This window comes from Westerdykella ornata, assembly GCF_010094085.1.
Source record: "Westerdykella ornata strain CBS 379.55 unplaced genomic scaffold EI97scaffold_12, whole genome shotgun sequence".
Lineage (NCBI taxonomy): Eukaryota > Fungi > Ascomycota > Dothideomycetes > Pleosporales > Sporormiaceae > Westerdykella > Westerdykella ornata.
In genome coordinates this window covers 629,587-648,468 of record NW_022986862.1, presented here as the reverse complement: position 1 = coordinate 648,468, position 18,882 = coordinate 629,587, and the positions used below count along the sequence as shown (strand labels likewise).

Here is an 18,882-nt window from a genome sequence, read left to right as displayed (position 1 = left end):
GTAGACCTGGGATGGCTTGACCAGGCGGAGAAGATGTACCTGCGAGCGCTGCAAGGCAAAGAGAAGGCATGGGGACCAGACCATACATCAACACTCGATACGGTCAACAACTTGGGCAACCTCTATGTGGACCTGGGATGGCTTGACGAGGCGGAGAAGATGTACTTGCGAGCGCTGCAAGGCTACGAGAAAGCCCTTGGTCAGGAGGCCATAAAGACGTATATACCTGCACTTAACACCGCCCAGAATATAGCAGTTCTTTTCCAGCAGACTGGCAGGACGAAGGAGGCAGAGGGTTTCTACGAACGGACTCTCGTCAGTGTAGAAACAGTTTTTGGGCGTACAAGCAACAGGTATCGCAGGATTGCCGAGACATTGGATGCGCTGCACAGTAACAGTAAGCATGAGATATGAATTCTGAATTCAAAGTAAATGCAGTTAGAATTTTTCAGGCAGGACTATCAGCGGACTCTAGTTCAACTTAACATACACTCTTTTTGTCTATCTTCAAGCTAGATTTGGGCCTTCTTTTGCTGCTTTCAAACGAATGTAATAGTCACGGTTTCGTGTTAGGTAAGCGACCCTGGTACATATTGTCGCCACCACTTGTAAGGGTGTTATGAACGAAAGCACATGCAGTAGACCGTTGATCAATGTCAGATGATTGAATAGAGCGAATATGGTTCATAGAATTACTGTACAGCCGGAGCTAGGAGTGTGGTTTGGTGTATCAAAGCAGGGCAATAGATGCAGTTAATCATGGTGTCCTAGAAATCCGACCATTCGAAGTGCCAGTGTGAAGTCCCTTGTAGGACGAGCTCCAGCCAAAATAAGCACCAACTTCACAGAAGAGACGCTTAACGAATGCATCAGCGGGGAAGACCGAGAGGCAGAGCACATCATGCGAAGCTGGCTCGACTGTCAGGGTCTGTCAGCACGCCTCAGACGACTTTAGGCTGACCGAGTGGATATCATCTTCCGACCGGGCTGTTATGCATATTTCAATCAACACAACTACCGAAGGTCGTATATCGTCTCTCCATACAGTCTCTCCTTCCGCATACCCTCTCGTAACTTATATACCCACGAGAACGATATGGCCACGAGCTTCATTCTTCTAGTCTTGCTCAGTATGGGGACCAACGGAACGTTATTCTCAGCTAACAAAAGCTAGTCTCCGTGCTTGTTGAAAGCCTCAAATATTACACAAGCTTAAAGTATGTGGCTTTTCTTCAATTCGGCGTGTTACAGTTTGCGTCTAACAGGCTATGCAGGACGGAGCCCGAACAATGGACGCAATCACTTTTCCTGAGAAAAATCATTGCGTGTTATCTGCGTGTGGGCAAGTTTCTTCTAAAGTGCTTGACGCTGGCCATCAATGGCATTGGTACCTACAAGACAGACGATAAGGAAAATACGAGCCAGCAACTAAATAGGAGAGCTGTTTCGGTGAATCACGGGCTAGCTACAAAGCGCAGCCGCCAATGTGTACCACCACGGCCTTGCTTGGGGAGAGTGGAAAATCCAACTTTGTATACCCAATTCTTGTCACAGCGGCTGTCACCACATGTTACACAGACGGCAAATACCTCAAGTACTTCGCAAGCTTCATCGAGAGAAGGTTACCGACCAGACGAAATGGCTATAGCCCTCGAGTCTCGACGGGCTCTGGCTCCATCCATCGGCCAGAGCCGGGATATATTGTTACCATTTCGGCTCACTCCTTTCATTCATCGGTCATGATATTGCAAGTGAGCGGACAGGAAATAAGAGTAGTAGCGGCAGGGCGCAGGAGCGGGAGCAATTGCAGGAGAAGTATGCCCTACTGCAGAGGGGGAAGGGCATATCGGACGAGGTCAGGGGCGAGTTAGGTAATTATATATAATGTCTATCCAATCGTAACAGAACAACCGCCATGGCGGAACACCAGCAGCACTTTCCTACCACAACAACGCCAATAACGATCGCACCGCTTAGATGCCCTAGAGATAGACACTTGGGCTCTTTAAGTTCTTATACCCTTGATATCTTTGGCCTCACTTCCCTGTCGACCTTACCATACCGCATCTCGCTACTTATATCCTTAACACCTCTTCCTCGGCACATATGACTATCAGGAAGGGGGTGTCAGAACAGACCTCAACCCTGCTGTAGCAAGAAAGAGTGGGCGGTGCGATCCAGTACCCTCGGTTTAGCGACCAAGAATTCCGCATCTTCTCTGAACGCATGAGAACGAGCGCAGCGCTAAGCAAGCGCATGCCGACCATGTAAGACCGAAATTTCTCACCGATCTCGACTGAGAGGATCGACCGCGGTAGATTTTCAGCTAGTGCCATGTGCACCGCATATATCACAACTGTAACGGTAACGGACCCAAACAGAACAGCGCCAAGGGCGATCCATGTCCATATTCCGCTCCAATAGCGGTGCTTGTCATCTTGACATCGGATAATGAGAGCGTGGAGGAGCACCGCTAGGCTCAGTATCGACGATGTAATTCCTACTGCATACAACAAGGCAAGAGCTATGCGTAACTCAAAAGCAACGCCAAATCCCGATGAGTTACGGGTGAAACATTTTGTAGCATTTCTACCACGTCTCAGAGCTTTCTCGATACAGTAGCGCACGGCGTAGATTGATATTGAATCCGGTATACCAATATCCTCCATTATGTTGTTTAGAGAAGCTCCTATTATATCGTCTACCCCAGGTATCTTTCCCACCAGGTTTATGAGCGCTTCTTGGAAAGCCCTGACCTGCTTCTTTGTCAATGTGTCCATAAGCATACAAAAGCAGAGCTACCTACGCGAATAATGTGATAACCACTTAACCCATCCTGGGTGGACGCCCGAAAGTACGCAAAGGAATGATAGGGTTGTGGCGACGATTATGCAAGCGGGCGGGACCCAGACTGAACATCTGTTAAGCTGGTTCATGGCTTCCACAATTAGAGTTGGGCTGTTTGATTGACGAACCCAAGATAGACGACATATTCAATGGCAGGTTAAAGCCTCTATTTAACAATTTCTATCGGCTTTTTATGACGGTCCAAATTGGTTTCCAGCCATTCCTTCCAAGATGGCTTATCGATGACAGTGTGGCGTGAGAGAATATGAGAGTAACCAGGGATAATCAACAAGGCGTATTGATTTGGTCACCTTTTGCATGACACTTATGTTTCTAAGTAAGGATAATGAGTGGTGATGAAAGTGCATCGCCGTGTAGTCATGAAGATTATAACATTACGGACAAGTGATTCGATTTTATAGAACCCACCCCCTCACAGTTTAATCTATTGCGGGTTGGCGTGAGTTCTGTTCTGGTACATGATGCTTTGCTTGCGAAGTATATGGATTTACTAAATCAATGCGCAGACCAAGGCAGTTTCACGCTCATGGCAAGGCTTACGTAATATTGTCAAGAGTCTGCAACGAGCCAAACTTACTCAGCAATCATGAGAGCAGGCCAGCGCAATGACTCATGACGGCAATGTCAACCTCTAACGTTAGCTGACTCGCTCAAGCCGATTGATGTTTCGAAGCATCCATAGCGGACGAAGGCCGTGAAATCACACCATTCAGTGGAGGAGGATAACCCAATGACGCTATCTTCACTTTCTCCGTGATTTCTATCTTTATGTAACACGACCGTGAAGTCGGACGGTGATGCAGGTCTGCTAGAATCTCCTTATTCCGGTGCCAGTAGCCGAGGGCCGTCAGCGGTAGTCAGGTTAGTATGGAGATGGCGTGTTAATATTGATGCAGACCACGACGGTGATCACAGAAGACATCTCTGCGCCCAGAGCACCCTACAGGACATGATTATCTGCTTAGATCACAGAGCACAATCGGGCTTGTATGTAGGCCAATGAAAGCATAACTGTTGTGTTGTGATAACCGCCCCGCATGCAAACCGCTAAGCGATCACAGCACGCGCGTTCCGCATTCCATCAGAGGGCAATAGTCTCCCTGCCAACAGGTTATTACCCTCGAACGGCATGACCTCTACGTCCATATCGCTCCGACAACGATGTCATTATGCAATTGGTGATCATGTATCACGCTAAGAACTCTATCAGCATTATGCGAGCTGGACGCTGACACGTGTAGAAGCAACGATGTGGTGAAAAGTTTTTTTCCAGATAAGAGTAGGGCAGTTGGACGGATTTCAGTGCAGGTGCTGCGGTGACTGTGGCTTCGTTACCATAAGCGTTGTTAAGCTGCAGATGCACTGTAAGAAAGAGCACAGATAAGCATGGAAGGGCGATACGAGTTTGCTGTATGAGAGAGTTAAAGTGCAAACCTTCTTTCGAGGTGGCCGACGTGGCAGATCTCGTTTGAGCATATCCGGCGAGAGATGCCAGCAGCGGCGCGGCTGCTGTCGCTGATGAGCCTCTTCGACCGCCAGGGCATCCCGGAGTCGCTTTTGCGTGACCCGTACTGGCAAGACGCCGGCACAGAGGCCGACTTCGAGGACGATATCCACATGCTGACTAGCTACTCGCTCGTGGAGATGAGCGCAGACGGAAGCGAATTTGAGATGCACCGGCTGGTACAGTTCTCGACGAAAAAGTGACTGGAGCTGTGTAACGAGCTGGAAGCGTGGAAGGAGAGATATGTGGCGGTAATGGACAGTAGCTACCCTGTGGGGCGGCACGAGAACTGGAAGGTGTGTCAGGCGCTGTTTCCGCACGCTCAGGCGGCGGTAGACTGCCGGCCAGTGGAGGCGAAGGCGCTAGAGGCATGGGCGTCGGTGCTGTATAAAGTAGCGTGGTATGCAAGGGAGATGGGGCGGTATGAGGTAGCAAAGGATATGGATGTGGGTGCATTAGAAGCTAGGGAGGCGTTGCTGGGGAAAGAGCACCCCGACACGCTGACCAGCGTGTACTGCCTCGCCTTCCTTCTACACCGACAGCATCGATATAATGATGCTTCGGCGCTGTACGAGAAGGCGTGCAGCGGATACCAGCATGTACTTGGTCCCGACCATCCTACTACTATAGCGTGCTCTAAGCACTACTCAGCGCTAGTGCAAGAGATGCAGCGCTACCTGTAGTTCGCTCTCCATAGAAGTTAATAGGGCATGTATACTAGCAGAGTGTTGCTTTTCTAGATTACTTAGCAATGGGAAGCACGGGGCTTGCTGGGACTAGCTGCAGGAACCACTGTGTTGGGGCGGGAAGAAAATCTGCAGGCACCAGCCACGGCTCGTACCTTGGCTTTAGGTGCTAGCTTCGACAGCTGCACGGATGACTCTTGCACCGTCATTAACTAGCCGCTGCAGCGTCAAGGAAGCTTGTTCTACGGCGAAAGGGTAAATTACACACAATGCGTACGTAAGGTATGCGGGGCTCGTGTACACTAGGTAGGGTTTGTATCTGCTACTGCTGGAAGTACACAAGTGGGTGGCGACCTTGCATGAATCATCGCGCAATGCCCGCCACAGGGCTGAGAGCGCCTTTCGGCTCTACGGTAATACCTGCAGGCTTAGTTAGCACCTCTCTAATAGGTCGCATTTGGTAGCCAGAACTTCGTAGTGGTGTTGTTGGAAGGAGGGTCTGTTTCGCGACAAAAGGAGGCTCTCTGCAAATCAGACGCGGTACCGGCAATAAGATGGTATTTTTGGTATACAAAAGTGCCTACATGCGGAGGATCACCTACAATGCACGATCCTTTCAACAGTATCGCAAATATCTAGGTGTGCGAAGGGTTGGAGTGGTGTGAAGGCAAAGTACACCTCCTATTTTTCGGCGCGCGGGGTTTTTCGACCCGCAGGGAGGGACGTTACGAACATTTTGTGAGCGGCTACTCCAGAGGGGTGTCGACGTCAACGCACAGGGCGGAGAGTACGGCAACGCACTCCAGGCAGCTTCGTGGAGAGGTCAGAAGCAAAAATGTGAAGCTGCTAACAGACAAGGGCGCCGACGTCAACGCTCACTCCAAGCAGCTTCAGCTGGAGGCCACGAACATTTTGTGAAATTCGAGACGGAGAGAGTCGCGAAATCGTAGTGACTTTAGCTCAACGCAAGCCGGTTCCGTACTACAATTAACCCATCCATTTAGCTTTTAAGGGATAGGGAACTCGTTAAGGTGATCGGTGAACAGGGGTGGCACATAGACGAGGCAACAAACCTTGCGACTGCATAACCAACATGCTAGTCCTCGCCAGAGAGTACGTGCTTAGAGGTAAAGGAAGGTATAGTAATCATGCATGAACTATAGGTTTGGATTTCGACAGGATAGACTCCAAAGATCTAAACGTGGATCTTTCCCCATAGCACGCGTCTCACCACAGTATGCGTCTCGCCACCTGTAGACGGTCATTAGTAGTATGAATCAGCAGGTAATGACATACCCTACTCTATCGCTACTGTAACCATATAAAGCCATCACTACCGTATAGAGATAACGGTACGAGAACGAAATTCCTCGCTATGCTATACTTCCGCATACTTGGCAGGGGGATCAAGAGGTGACATCCGACATACACCTGAGCGAGCTGATACCCGGATTCGAATTTGTATATTAATGTAAAACACGAAACGCTGGCAATTTTCGCAAGTTTATCAAATGAGTATGTGGGTGGAGAGATAATTCCGAATCGTCACTGTCCCAGAGTCCCTTCTTCAGGGGAGATATCGCTGCAATGTGGTGGGTAGGCCGAGTCTCTAGGCTCGACCATGACCCTTTGCAAGCTTTCGCAACAAACGAGTCATTTCTTCCTCATTCAAATCCAGTTTCCATTTTGGAACCAAGTGCCCTTCGGGCCCACACGTCGAAACGGAGAGTGGGTCCATCCTTCCTTTACAGATCAAAATTCGACACATTTCTACATCGCCCATCTGCACAGCGATCTCTAACGGGTCACGTCTCCCTCTCAAACTCTTGTCGCTCGGACCAGTTTTCACTGCCTCAGCGAGCAAGATTTTTGCCGACTCATACCGGTTCTTCGACGAAGCATCGCTTTTGATGATATACATGAGCAGCGTTTCCTGAGCATTGTCGGTCTGGCGGAGCGCTTTTGCCATGCGAGGATGGGGAACCAGGAGTTTGAAGACGGCAGGGTTGCAGTGTTTCGCTGCCATGTGCAGAATGGTTTCGCAGTCCCTGATGCCCACAAACAGTAGGTGCGGCCAGAAGTCCGCCTCGCCCAGCAAACACTCGACCACATCAGCATTGTTTCCTAACACAGCCTCGACAAATATATACTGGCTGGCCATTAGTTCGTTCTTAGGTTTCACATTGTTGTGCATTTGATTGACAAGGCGCTTGATGATGGGCAGACAGCCGGCGCGGGCGGCGGTGCATAGAAGCGCCCTGCCCCATTCATCTTCAACGAGTGCATCCGAGACACAGTCGATGAGTTCGAAGGCCGGTTTCCAATCTTCATGTCGTTGTCGGAAATTGACCCATCGTTGAATTATGAGTTGGAAGAATTCAAGATTGCGAAGTCGATAACCAAAGGCCTCAGACTCCAAGAGTATCTTGAGTCGCGAAAGGTCACCCCATTGCAGAACCTCATCAGCGGCCTTCATGGCTGGCGAAGGAAGGTATGTGGGCGTGTCGAATGTCGCATTCTTGAGCAGATCGTGCAGAATAGCGTCAGAGCCGTAAACCGCCACAACGCTAAGCGGGTCGTACAAGCTACTGTCAAACTCAAACCGAGCCTTGATCACGCAGTCCGGGCGGCGGTTCTGGTTGATCCAGTTGTGAAGCCGAGTTGAGCCTGCCTGACATAGAAGTTCTATATCTGCGAGTGGGGGAAGGCTTCCGTTGTTGACGGCGGCCAAATGCTTGAGCCATTGGCTGGCGGCGTAGGCGAAGAATTCACCGAAACCTCGCTCGGTGGGGTCGTAGCATATCATATCCTCTTCCCAGGCCTCCCATGTACAATAGCGATCGTACTCGAACGGCCCGCTATCGCCGAACAAGTCATACTTTTGAGGCAGCTCGTCGATTGCGATCTGCTCGTCGGAAAATAGAGGACGGTCCCCAATCTCATCCAGCAAGAGGTACTTGATGCAAAGATTCAATGCGAATGGTTCTAGACTCTCAGGATGAGGAGGCGATTACATAACCCTTCAACGGTCATGATGTGTGGCTGTGGGAGCTTACGGGAATGTCGTTTAATTATAGAAAATGCGGGGCGTACCTAGACACAGTTGACCGTTGGCGCCGCCTTGACAGGTTTGTGATCATACGAAGATCCACAGTTGCCTTGATGGGGTAAGTTCCAGTCTATGTGATTGCTCCTGTCTATAATCCCCTAATAACGCAAGCAGAAAAGCGTACTGTACTCGATGCGCGAAGAGGTTCCCCTCACAGCAGGCATTACAACAGCACTATGATGATTCCCCTCGCCATTATCGATGCGACATCTGTGGATTTGATGGATCTACATGGGAGAAGTTTCTGCAACATAACCGAAAGACTAAGCATCGAGTTGTATGCCAGGGCTGCGATGATGGAGAGGGAATAGCTTGGATTGCTGGTTCACAGGAGTATCTCGTACATCTGAAGGAACAAAATGTTTGCCAGGCTTGTGAAGAGCATTTTGATAGCTCTAGTAATCTTCACCATGTAAGTAGAAGATATGTCTGTCTTAGTTGACGCTAACACTAATTTTAGCATCAAATGGTACATTTACCACGGTCGATTGAATGCTACGGCTGCTATCGGAAATTCTCCACCCTACCAGCGATGATAATACATTTGGAATCTGGAGCATGCCCCTCCGGAATCGATATAGTTGACTTGAACGAGTCGGCTGCGATGTGTTTCCAGTGGAAGGCATATCTCCATGAGGACTATCAAAATGAACTACTCAACCGTGTCGATTTACTCTCTAAGTATGGTAACTCGGTTTATCCATTCAAATGTCCGGAATGCGATACACGCGTTACGAAGCTATCGGGTCTCCTCCAACACGTGTATAGCGACGCGTGCAATCAGAGTTTGTACGAAGGCAAGATAGCCAAGTTGACGAAGTGGCTGGAGAAGCGGTATAGCGTTGACGAGGAATGAGGATGTAGCGGTATCCATTGACCACCGAGTTTATTGCGTTTGAGTTGGATTGCTGAGAAAAACATCCTGTCATCGCACATCTCAGAAATCTGCACATCACATATTTAGCATAACAGAAATGAAATCAAAGTGAATTACCTACTACATGTGAGAGAAGCCTTCCAGCGCTATAAAGTCCCGCCACTTCATTTCCATTGTTCCATTCCTAGCTCTAGGTTTGGATTTCATATTCTCTTCCCGCCACTAAGCCATTTATTCGCCCAGGATCCTGTGTTCCTTTTTTTCCTGGCTACGTCTTGGTGCTGCAAGTAGTTTCTTCCCCGTATATTCCGTTGCGTCTACCAGAAAGGATTGAAATTCATTTGCGTATGCTCCCCAATCACTGTCTACTTCAGTAATATTGATTGCGAGTACTTTTGGACTCGGATCATAGGCTGGAACGAGGTGGTCGGAACGTAACGCAGTAGTAGTCGATGTGACTCAGAGACTCATGCGATTATGGTGATCCGAACTCACTCTAGTGGTTTACGCCCTTCTATTACGTGGGCGAGATACTCATCCCGCACCTTCGGAGTGTAATAAACCTTATAAAGCTTCTGATACGTGAGGCCTGCAAGTTTGAGGCCTCTTTGCTGCGGGAAAGGCCTGATTGCGCACCAAGATGTATCTGGATGAAGCTTCTGTACGCCGCTTACACCGGGAGCACCAAACACCCCACTCATAACCCTAACCCTAACCCTAACCGTTCTCCGTCCACCAAGTGAGACTCCACCGATATCTGACAGTTAGTATACCAGTGCGGATGCGGGTATGCAGCACATCATCCACTACCTAAGTTAACAGCCATTTGCACTCACTGCACACGCTATCCAAACGCAAATCTAGCATAAATATATAGACCACACAGCCTCAAACCCCTCACAAAATTCTTATTTCGACATAAGCATTCCTATCGAGACACTATTGTATCCCAAGCCTAGGAGACGGTCCGATACATATAGTACTTAGAAATATAACCTTACCCATCCCATCAAGCCAACCCGTCATTTCATATACATAAACCCGAATACCCCCATCCCAGAACCCTTCCAATACCCCGTAGATAGATAACCCATAACCCATAATCCCACCCAGAACCAATAACCGCATAAACAAAAGTACTAAGGGGGGTATAGACGAGCTTCATAACACTGCACTGCCGGATCTTCGATTCCGTTCCCTCGCGCTCATAGATAGGTAGGTGGCTGCCAGCATGCCCAGCCAGGAAAACACGGCGGAAAGCCGATAAGCAAAGTACGAAAGAAAAGGAAAAACCCTCCAGGTATTCACCCAACCTCATTTGCCCCTTCCCACTCCCAGACGAGCCCCTAGTCACGTGCCCGTCCACGAGATCTCCCCTACTGATAAAACACCCACGGCGAAGCCTGCCCCTGCTGCGCCTGTGCCTGCCGATAACTCGCCGCAGGCAACGCATGCCCATGGCCCTGCTGGACCTGGTAATGCGTCTGAGGCTGCTGTGCCTGATACTGCGACTGCGTCTGGCTCGGTGGTGGATAAGTCGGAGACACCTGTGTATACGACTGAGCCGGGTTCTGGAGATGGGGCTGCGACTGGTCTTGTAAGTGCGATTGGAGCTGGTCCTGCAGCGAGGGAGGTTGGGCTTGGAGAGGGGACCGAGTAGGCGCCTGGTAATGCACATGGGCATGGGACGGCTGTCTGCCATGAGACTGCCTCCTTGGCGGCTGCATATGCGTCTGCGGCTGCGTGCGTACTTGGTGTTGTTGCTGTTGCTGCTGCGGCTGTTGTTGTTGCACCTGTATATGCGACTGCGTTTGGATGGCCATCCCCGAGCCAACTGGCTGAGCCCTGGTGGAAGCTTTCACTTCTCTCTCCCGCTCCCTCTCCTTCTCCTTGGCCTGGAACTCGCGGATCTGTGCCTGTGCCTCGGCGTACTTCTCTTCCATATCCGCCAACTTCTTGCGCAGCTCCGCGACTAGAGCCTCCGGGTCTTGAGCTTGCTCTTGCTCAGCCGCAGGTTGGCCGTCTTCATCTGCGGAATAGATGCATTGGCGGCCCTTGTCGCGGCATGTGGAGCAAGTGGGACGGACGGCGTCGCACTGGGGGCTGTGTTAGTGGATGGTACGTGGGCTGGGAGCGCAAGAGAAGAGGATTGACGGATTTGATGACGGATTTGAAGCCGAAAGATACTGGCGGAAGGCCTCCGGCTCAAGTGCAAGTGCGATGATAAATACATGGAAACGTACCTTCGCCCGCTTGGCATGGCACATCTCACAGCTCCTCCTCGACCTCTTCGGAGGCTTCGGCTGCCCCTGCGCCTGCGCTGCCACAGCCCCATTCACATTCCCTCCCCCATTACCCTGACCATTGAGTCCTCCATCCGCCGAAGATGCCGGCGCCATCCCCGGCAACGGGTCCGTCCGAATAAGGTCCAGCATCGACAACCTCGACTGCGCCAGCAATTCACTCTCCACCGAAATCAACGGCGCCTTCTCCTTTCTCTTCTTCGGCCTCGGCGGTCGCGCCATCACCCCTAGACCATTCCCATCCACAGCTGCCTCCGCCTCACCCTCCCCGTCCACCCTCCTCCTCTTCGCATTCGGCCTCGGCGGTGGCGCCCGCTCCGCATACGTCTTGTGGCACGGATTATGCCTATACTCGAGCACCAGCGTCTTTTCCACCGCCGAGAACAGCATCCGAACCAACCCCCCACAAGGGAACACGGGCTTCGTAGCCCTCTTCCCCAGCTTCGTGCCCTTGCCATTCGCCGCGCGGTCTTTATTCAGGAAGCTGTCGTTGCAGTAGTAGGAGAAGCCGAACGCACGGTGGTCGCGGCCGCTGTACCAGCTGTTGTGGAACGAGTAGCGGAAGCCGTCGGCGCGTTGGACGGCGGCGATGAGGGCTTTGGCGAAGACGAGTTGGCGGTTCTTGGTTAGGCGGTCGTCGCGGGAGAGAGTGGGGGTGAGGACGGAGTCGATGGTCATGGTGACTTTCTCGTTGGAGCGTTGTTGTGGGGGGTTGGAGGAATTGGGAGCTGGTGGAGCGGTGGGAGCGGCGGAGGAGTGGTAGCTGTTTGGAGGGTTCAGATGGGCGTTGCCGTACTGAGGGACGCCCGGGGCCATGGCGGGTTGGTAGCCTGGAGGTGCATTGTGATGTTGGTGCTGGCTCTGCCCCTGCTGGCCCTCGAGCGGAGGTGTAGGAAGCGGAGCATTCGCAAGCTGCTGCTGCTGCTGCCGGAGCGTGATCTCCTGCGGCGCGGTGACGAGAAAGCTGGCTCCCGTCCAGAAACTGAACCTGGCGAGGATATTCTCCGGGTGTTCGGGATTGCTGTCGAGATGTTCCCGCAGCGTCGATTCGAACTCCTCGAGAGACCGGACCTCGAAGCGGATGGTCCGCTGGTTCTGGAGCGCCTCTTTCGGTGGGCGGCCCTTGGTCAGGGTGATGGGGAGGGTCGAGTAGACACCGCCGGTCCCGTCTTGTTGGAGGAGCAGGGACTGCCCTGAGTCGACCGCAGTCCCCATGGGCGCTGGGCGCTGAGGCGGAGCGACGCGTTTGGGATCCGAGGGAATGATGGAGGCGGTGGGGGTGGTAGTATTAGAGAGGTTGTGCTTCCGTCTCGTCGGTGTCTAGGGTCAAATTAGGGAGTGTAAGTGTCGGGATTGTGTTGCGGCTGACTGATCGGATGAACTTGTGCGCCATGCATGTTACCCGGCCACGACAGCTTCAGGCGGTCAAGCCTACCGCCTTCATAAAAGCTTCGATCCTATCAAAAACTTCATATATCTCTCAGATTATTCATATACATTGACGGAGTATAATTATAATCCCTGGGTTTATCCCAATCACGTGCTGCGTCTGAAGACAACATCGTGCTGAGAAGTACGCAGCTGTAACACATCCCGTGCTCAAGTGTACGCATCGCCGTCCGGCTGGTTTATTTCTCTAAGTCCCTTATAAAACACTGGAGGAGAGCACCATATCTGAGAGTGAAACTGGGGGGGAAGAGCGTTGGCATTCCATCAAGTCCGTGACTATCTACGCTATGTACATTTGAAATCACTACCGTATTCTCCACCCTGGGGCAATTCTTGTCATCCCAGCGGAAACATTCAATGTTCCTACCTGTTTCTATAGGTACCTATCATATTGCATCCACCCAGGCCAAAGCCATACCAATCCCATCCCATTCCCCTAACTCCTGGCATATTCACACTTTCCCTCCTTCCCTACTATGGGGACGCCATCCGCTGGCTCAACCTCAGCGCCTGCTCCTGCTCCACACGCGGCGGCTGAACCAGCCACGAGCGCCGCAACTTCCCCTCAATCGTGCCCTGCCTCTGGCGCTCCGCCTCCAGCTCCATCTCCTCCCACTTCTCCAACGCCCTGCCCAAATACGCCACATCCTCAATCCTGCCACTGTCGGGGTCAAACTGGACCTCCCTCCTCTGCTCCTCGCTCATGCCCAACCCGTCCGGGCTATCCATGTCGAAAGTATCGTAATCCGGGAACTGGACATCGCCCATGCGCGCCTCGAGTCCCCACGCAGCGACCTGGTGCTTCACGAAGAGCGGCTCCCGGTACGTCAAGATGTTCCTGCGCTGCCACTCCTCCCTCGAGCACAGCTGCTTGATGTTCCTGCCGTCGGCTACGCGCTGCCGCTCCTCGTAACTCATCCATGTCGGGTGCCTCACTGGATCCCGGACGGCGAAATGGAGCCCCTGCTCGGTCTTCTCGTCGCAGAACTTGAGTTTGGCAGAGTTATATCGCAGGCCCATGAGGGGAACGCTGCGCACGAAGTTGTTCTTCCTGTCCCACTCGTAAGTCGCCCACATGTCCATGACTGTGCAGAGGTAGTTGGCCTCGCGGATGAGGGCGAAGATGGTCGTGCGGTAGTCGATGCAGCGGGCGGCGAGTTTGCCGACGAAGCCGTCCTGGGCGATGAAGTCCCGGAGTTGGATGCGGAGGCGGCGGTTCTCCATGACGAGGTTCAGGCGTTGGTCGTAGGTCATGTTGGCGATGGCGGCCTCGGTGACGAGGTTGTAGTAGGTTCGTTGGCAGGTGAGGACACCGTCGTAGAATGCCCGGACGGGGTTGAAGATGCGGGCGGGCCAGAGAGCGATGATGAGGAGGAAAGTCTTTTGGCCGATGACTTCCAAAGGTAGGAAGATCGCCCCGGAACTGCGTTCGATACCGGCGACAAGGAGACGGAGTGTCTGCGCGACTAGCCATATAGCCTTGAGGAGGATGGTGAAGACGAGTCTGCCGACCATGTCGATGAGGGACACGGCCTCTTGAAGATGCAGCAGGTACCATTCGATCGATTCCAGGACGACAGGCCGATAGGCATTCCAAAGTTTTGTACGAAGTCGGCTCATGGTCTCGCGAGCGTCCCACACGTCACTCAGCTCTTCGTATAACCACCTGAAGGTTTTTGGGGCGAAAGGCTCAGCGATCAAAATATGAAGCGGATGATCGCGTGCATCTTCGGCCGCAAAGCAGTGCAGCATGCCGAAGAAAAGTACCCAGACCGGTATGGAGCGACGCGAGAACGCTATCCAGAGGTCTTCGAGGATCTCTTGAACTCGCTTGCGGAAGTGGCAGTGCCAGTAGAAGAAGCAGAATGACACAAAGAAGCAGGAGCAGAAGAGCCATTCCAAAACGCCCAGGATCGACACTGGGACCACGAGCAACGGTTCAGACATGAATTGTCCGATGAAGAACAGAGTAGAAGCCAGATCGTCAGACGAGAAGAAACCAAATCCAGAGGAAACACTAGGTGCAGAGAACGGAGTCTCAGCGGGGGAATAGTCGACGGGAGAGTTGTCGGAGGAAAACTCCTGGAAGCCAACGGGAGAGTAGGTCGGGGAAGGGGCGTGAACCAGAGGGGTAGCGATAATGCCAACGGTTTCGGTGACTGTTGCAGTGACTGTCGTCGTGACTCTCTGGATATGAATCTCAACAAGTTTTTCAATGGTCCGGCGAGGTGTAGTGAGGCCCTTGCCACCTAGCTTGCTTGAAGTCAAGCTGGAGGAGGCGCACAGCCACCCGCAGATGGCCGTGAGCAACTGCATGGTGCAGCGGTTTGAAGGTGGTTAGAGATCAGGTGGCGAAACTAGCTTTCGGATAGCTAGGTGTGAATGGCCCCCGTAAAGAGTCAGATGGGAGAGGCGTCTTGTAGCCCGAAGAGAAGTTTGTGGCGGTTTGTAAAGAAGAGATGGCTGCTCAAAGGTCAGTGAATTCTTTCGCATCGTCGAGAAGGAGGTCTAACGGAATTTCAGAACCCGCGGATTGCGAGTGATTCAAGTGGAAAGACTCTGTAAATCGGCAGCAACGAGCCACGTCTTGCGATCTAAGAAGGCGATGCCTGCACTCCACGAAGCTGAGGAAGCTGCTTGGCGGATAACTGACGGAGATGGATGTCAAGAGGATGTGAGCAGACTGATCTCAAAGCTCGCAGAACAAGTCTCGAAAGATCTCAGGGAAAGCGAACAGAAAGACCGCAGGGGATACCTCTCACGAAATCGTGGTTGTGATATGAGCGGAAGAGAGAGAAGAAGAGAACGCAAGTTGGGTCAAGCTATCCTTCCCCTAGTAACGGAGGCAACCACTGTTTACGCCGATAATGGGAAGCCAATAACAGGAAGGCACGCTCGATAAAATAGCAGAGACGTCATTATCTGCTGTGAGGGTGTGTCAGGTGTGCGGGAAACTTGGCGTTGGTGAAAGGTCTAGTGTCAGTGAAAGGCGGGTAACGGGTTGCTGGGAAAAGGGCGCAACCGTGTCAACGGCGACGCAAGCAAGCAAATACAACAATTGAGGGCATAGTTCTGGCCCGTCCTTGGAGGATACGAGGGATTCCGTTTATCACACCGTAACGCAGATACCTGGATCTAGCGACACAACGCAAAGTGCCTGGAAAGCACGGGGCGGCATTGGCAAACACTTCCACAAATAGACGGAGAGGACGGTACCAGGTATTGCTCTAGGGTTTAGTTGATACTGTTTATCCGGTAGTAGCATAGACCTGTCGTCCAAGAAGATATCCTCTTTCGAAGAAAGTCCGTAGGGTTCTCTCGGCGACCGCCCAGATAACTGCATCACCGCGTAGTCTATCACGGCGTTAGCAAACCATCACGGATTGATAGACGAGAACATATTAGAAGATACTGCTAAATATGCCTGATATTGATGATATTGCAACGCAAATTGATGAGGTCCACTTTCACAATTACCGTAGGACTTCAGGCACCCCAACACCAGACGCTTTGATTCCGATACAGAGACATAAAACCCTCATCCACCATCAACCGCTTCATACGTTTCCTATTCCCTCAGTTCCCACACTGATTACCCTATCTTCCCCCACCCCTCCTTGGCGGCGGAGATCTCGATGGTTCAGAACTAGAGTACCTTCTCCTCCTCGGCGGAGGGGATCTCGACCGCTCTGAGCTGGAGTACCTCCTCCTCCTCGGCGGTGGACTGCTACTGTCGCGCCTACGACGGGGAGCAGGGGATCGTGACCTAGACCTAGATGGGCTGCTAACGTCCCGCTTGCGGCGCGGAGGCGGCGATCGCGACCTAGATGGGCTGCTAGAGAACCGCCTGCGTCGGGGAGCGGGGGACGGCGACCTGGATGGACTGCTAGACTCGCGCCTGCGGTGACGGGGGACGGGGGACCGTGACGGCGACCTAGACAAACTGCTAGAGTACCTACGACGACGAGGAGGAGGAGGAGACCTGCTCCTGGAATACGAGCGACCCCTTGAGCTCGATCCCGAATCCCGCCTGCGCCGCACAGGCGACCGTGACCTTGACCTTGAGCGGGAAGAATATGAAGAGTACGACGAGACGCTCTCAGACTCCGACTCGCTTTCCGGTTCCGGTAACGGCGCAGGCTTAGGCGCCACATTCTTGAGCCACTCGCGCATGCCCTCCGTGAGAATGCCCATACCAATGGCCGTGAAGAAGTTGATGGAGAAGCGCGTCTTGTTCTGGTCGTCCGCATCGGTCGGGAAGACGCCGGTGAGATAGTCTTGTAGCATAGGGTCCTTCAGGCGTTCAACCAACTTCTTCTGGCCGAGCGAAGCCATCAGCTCTTCGAAGAGGATCTTGATGAAGATGCGGGAGCTGGAAGTCGTGTCCTCCTCGTTCAGCTTGATCGCGGACAGGACGTGCCATCCAATCGCGTCCGTAACCAGCAAATGTGCGAAGAACTGGGCAACAATGCGTAGACGATTCGTCTCCAGACGATGGATAGTCTCGTAATAGTGCACGAATCCCTCTTCGAAAAGATCACACCACATCCGATTCAACTTGCAGAACCGTTCCCCAATCATCCCATAGAACCTCTCGTACGTCCGCTCCTGGCTGGCGCACTCCACGATCATGGAAGTGAGCTCCTTCTCCATGCCATGAGGAAGGTTGATACGCATAAGCTTGTGGCATGCTTCTTCAAATCCTCCACTGCTCTTGATCGTGAGGTAGATGGTACGGCGCAAGCTGACGAGATCCGCATTGGTCTGATCCTTGATCTCCATGGCTTTCTCTTCCTCATCTTCCTCCTCCTCGGACGATGCATCGGTGTACTCCGCATCGCTTCCTTCTTCTTCCCCAAGAATCTCCGCCTTGAGCTTCTGATACTGCGCCTCGTGCTCCTCATACTCCGGGTCAAACTTGAAGATATTCAATCCATCCTCAGTCTTGAGTTCATCGTCCAAGGTGTGGCGGTGGGTATGCTGGTCTTCCTCCTCCACCAAATCAAGCTCCTCCCTGATCGCCGGATTATTCTTGTATCCTTCCTTCCGAACCTGGAACAGCACCTCAATCATATACTGTGTCCTCTTATCAATATCCGACTCGTGCAAAATCGACCGAAACTGATCGAAAATGGCGTTCGCAATCGCCTTATTCATCTCCTCCAAAAACTGTCCACACTCCTTCATAATCCCCACCGCAATCTCCACACTATCATCTGTAGGCTTGTTCAGCAGCAGAAGCAGTATCTCCGCAATCAATATCTCGTGCACGACTTGCGTGTTGACCAGATGTGACAGGAACATGGAGCTGGACACCGCAACCGCCTTGTCGTTTCGCCTGAATGCCTTCCGGAACTGCACAATCAATCTCCGTACCAGCAAGTCGCCCACTTGCGGCAACTTCGTATTCACAATGGCCACCATGCAAGCGTAGATGTTTGTGAACGGCAAACTCGCGGCCTGCGCCTTCATAATCGACCTGCAGAAAAGCCCACGACCGCGAATCAAGTTCTCCGAGAACAGCTCAGGGACAATCATCTTAATGTTGGAGACATTGCACTTGTTGATCAAGCCCTGGATCGATTTCTTCAACGCCTCCCACGCCATGCGCTGGAACTCCGGGCTACTCTTGTCGGTAATGGCAGCTTGCATCGCGCGCAGACGGGCTGGGGGAATATACGCGCCACCAGCTCGGGTCTTGGAGTCGTCGATGGGCAGTTTCCGACTTGCGCTGAATGCACTCTGGAAAAGCTTTAGGCGGTCATCGTCGGGGACGTCATCCTTTGGGCGGGAGTCGCCATTTCTCTCTCCATCGCGGCGGCGGCCGTTCTCACCGTGCCGCCTTTCGTCGTCGTGTCGCTTATCTCGCTCTCGATCCCTCCTCCTCTCCTGAGGGTAGTCGTTGTCTTCGTCGTCGCGGTCAGCTCGACGGGAGCGCTTCGATGGGCCGGCCTCGAAAGGTGAGCGATCGCGCTTGCGAGGTGGCTCCGGGAGCTCGGGTTCCGGCGACGGAATGCGCACAGCTGAGGCGACCTCCATCGCAAGGAATGAAGAATCGCTAGATCTCGCGGTTTGGCTGTGAAGGT

The 18,882-nt window shown here is 52.5% G+C and overlaps 7 protein-coding genes across 7 annotated transcripts in view; 2 read left to right on the top strand and 5 right to left on the bottom strand.

The window, feature by feature from the left end:
• The window catches only part of EI97DRAFT_63608 (uncharacterized protein), a 4,185-nt gene extending 3,549 nt beyond the window's left edge, over positions 1-636 (top strand). The window contains exon 9 of the mRNA XM_033802973.1: positions 67-636. Within this exon, the coding sequence (XP_033653559.1) occupies positions 67-146 (80 nt within the window). The 3' untranslated portion in view covers positions 147-636. The remainder of the gene's footprint in view (positions 1-66) is intronic.
• A 1,439-nt stretch (positions 637-2,075) lies between these two features.
• Positions 2,076-2,968, bottom strand: EI97DRAFT_501743 (uncharacterized protein; the record flags this gene model as incomplete). The annotated part of the gene is made up of 2 exons (XM_033802719.1): positions 2,807-2,968; positions 2,076-2,756 (listed from the first exon to the last, which is right to left on the bottom strand). Exon 2 carries the CDS (start codon positions 2,667-2,669, stop codon positions 2,076-2,078), a length of 594 nt encoding a protein of 197 aa, XP_033653558.1. The 5' UTR covers positions 2,670-2,756; positions 2,807-2,968.
• Positions 2,969-6,555: 3,587 nt separating this feature from the next.
• Positions 6,556-8,091, bottom strand: EI97DRAFT_467717 (uncharacterized protein; the record flags this gene model as incomplete). The annotated part of the gene is made up of 2 exons (XM_033801616.1): positions 6,556-8,014; positions 8,086-8,091. 2 exons carry the CDS (start codon positions 8,089-8,091, stop codon positions 6,668-6,670), a joined length of 1,353 nt encoding a protein of 450 aa, XP_033653557.1. The 3' UTR covers positions 6,556-6,667.
• A 59-nt stretch (positions 8,092-8,150) lies between these two features.
• Positions 8,151-9,163, top strand: EI97DRAFT_419793 (uncharacterized protein). The gene is made up of 3 exons (XM_033797005.1): positions 8,151-8,225; positions 8,282-8,579; positions 8,628-9,163. The coding sequence occupies exons 1-3, from the start codon at positions 8,221-8,223 to the stop codon at positions 9,021-9,023; spliced, it is 699 nt and encodes a 232-aa protein (XP_033653556.1). The 5' UTR covers positions 8,151-8,220; the 3' UTR covers positions 9,024-9,163.
• A 775-nt stretch (positions 9,164-9,938) lies between these two features.
• Positions 9,939-12,697, bottom strand: EI97DRAFT_433946 (uncharacterized protein). Its single transcript, XM_033798498.1, has 2 exons — positions 11,288-12,697; positions 9,939-11,140 (listed from the first exon to the last, which is right to left on the bottom strand). The coding sequence occupies exons 1-2, from the start codon at positions 12,560-12,562 to the stop codon at positions 10,421-10,423; spliced, it is 1,995 nt and encodes a 664-aa protein (XP_033653555.1). The 5' UTR covers positions 12,563-12,697; the 3' UTR covers positions 9,939-10,420.
• A 573-nt stretch (positions 12,698-13,270) lies between these two features.
• EI97DRAFT_474744 (uncharacterized protein) lies at positions 13,271-15,240 on the bottom strand (the record flags this gene model as incomplete). Its single annotated transcript, XM_033801902.1, has 1 exon — positions 13,271-15,240. Exon 1 carries the CDS (start codon positions 15,110-15,112, stop codon positions 13,271-13,273), a length of 1,842 nt encoding a protein of 613 aa, XP_033653554.1. The 5' UTR covers positions 15,113-15,240.
• A 960-nt stretch (positions 15,241-16,200) lies between these two features.
• EI97DRAFT_433945 (MIF4G-domain-containing protein) lies at positions 16,201-18,879 on the bottom strand. Its single transcript, XM_033798497.1, has one exon. It carries the CDS (start codon positions 18,833-18,835, stop codon positions 16,394-16,396), a length of 2,442 nt encoding a protein of 813 aa, XP_033653553.1. The 5' UTR covers positions 18,836-18,879; the 3' UTR covers positions 16,201-16,393.
• Between the last annotated feature and the right edge of the window lie 3 nt (positions 18,880-18,882).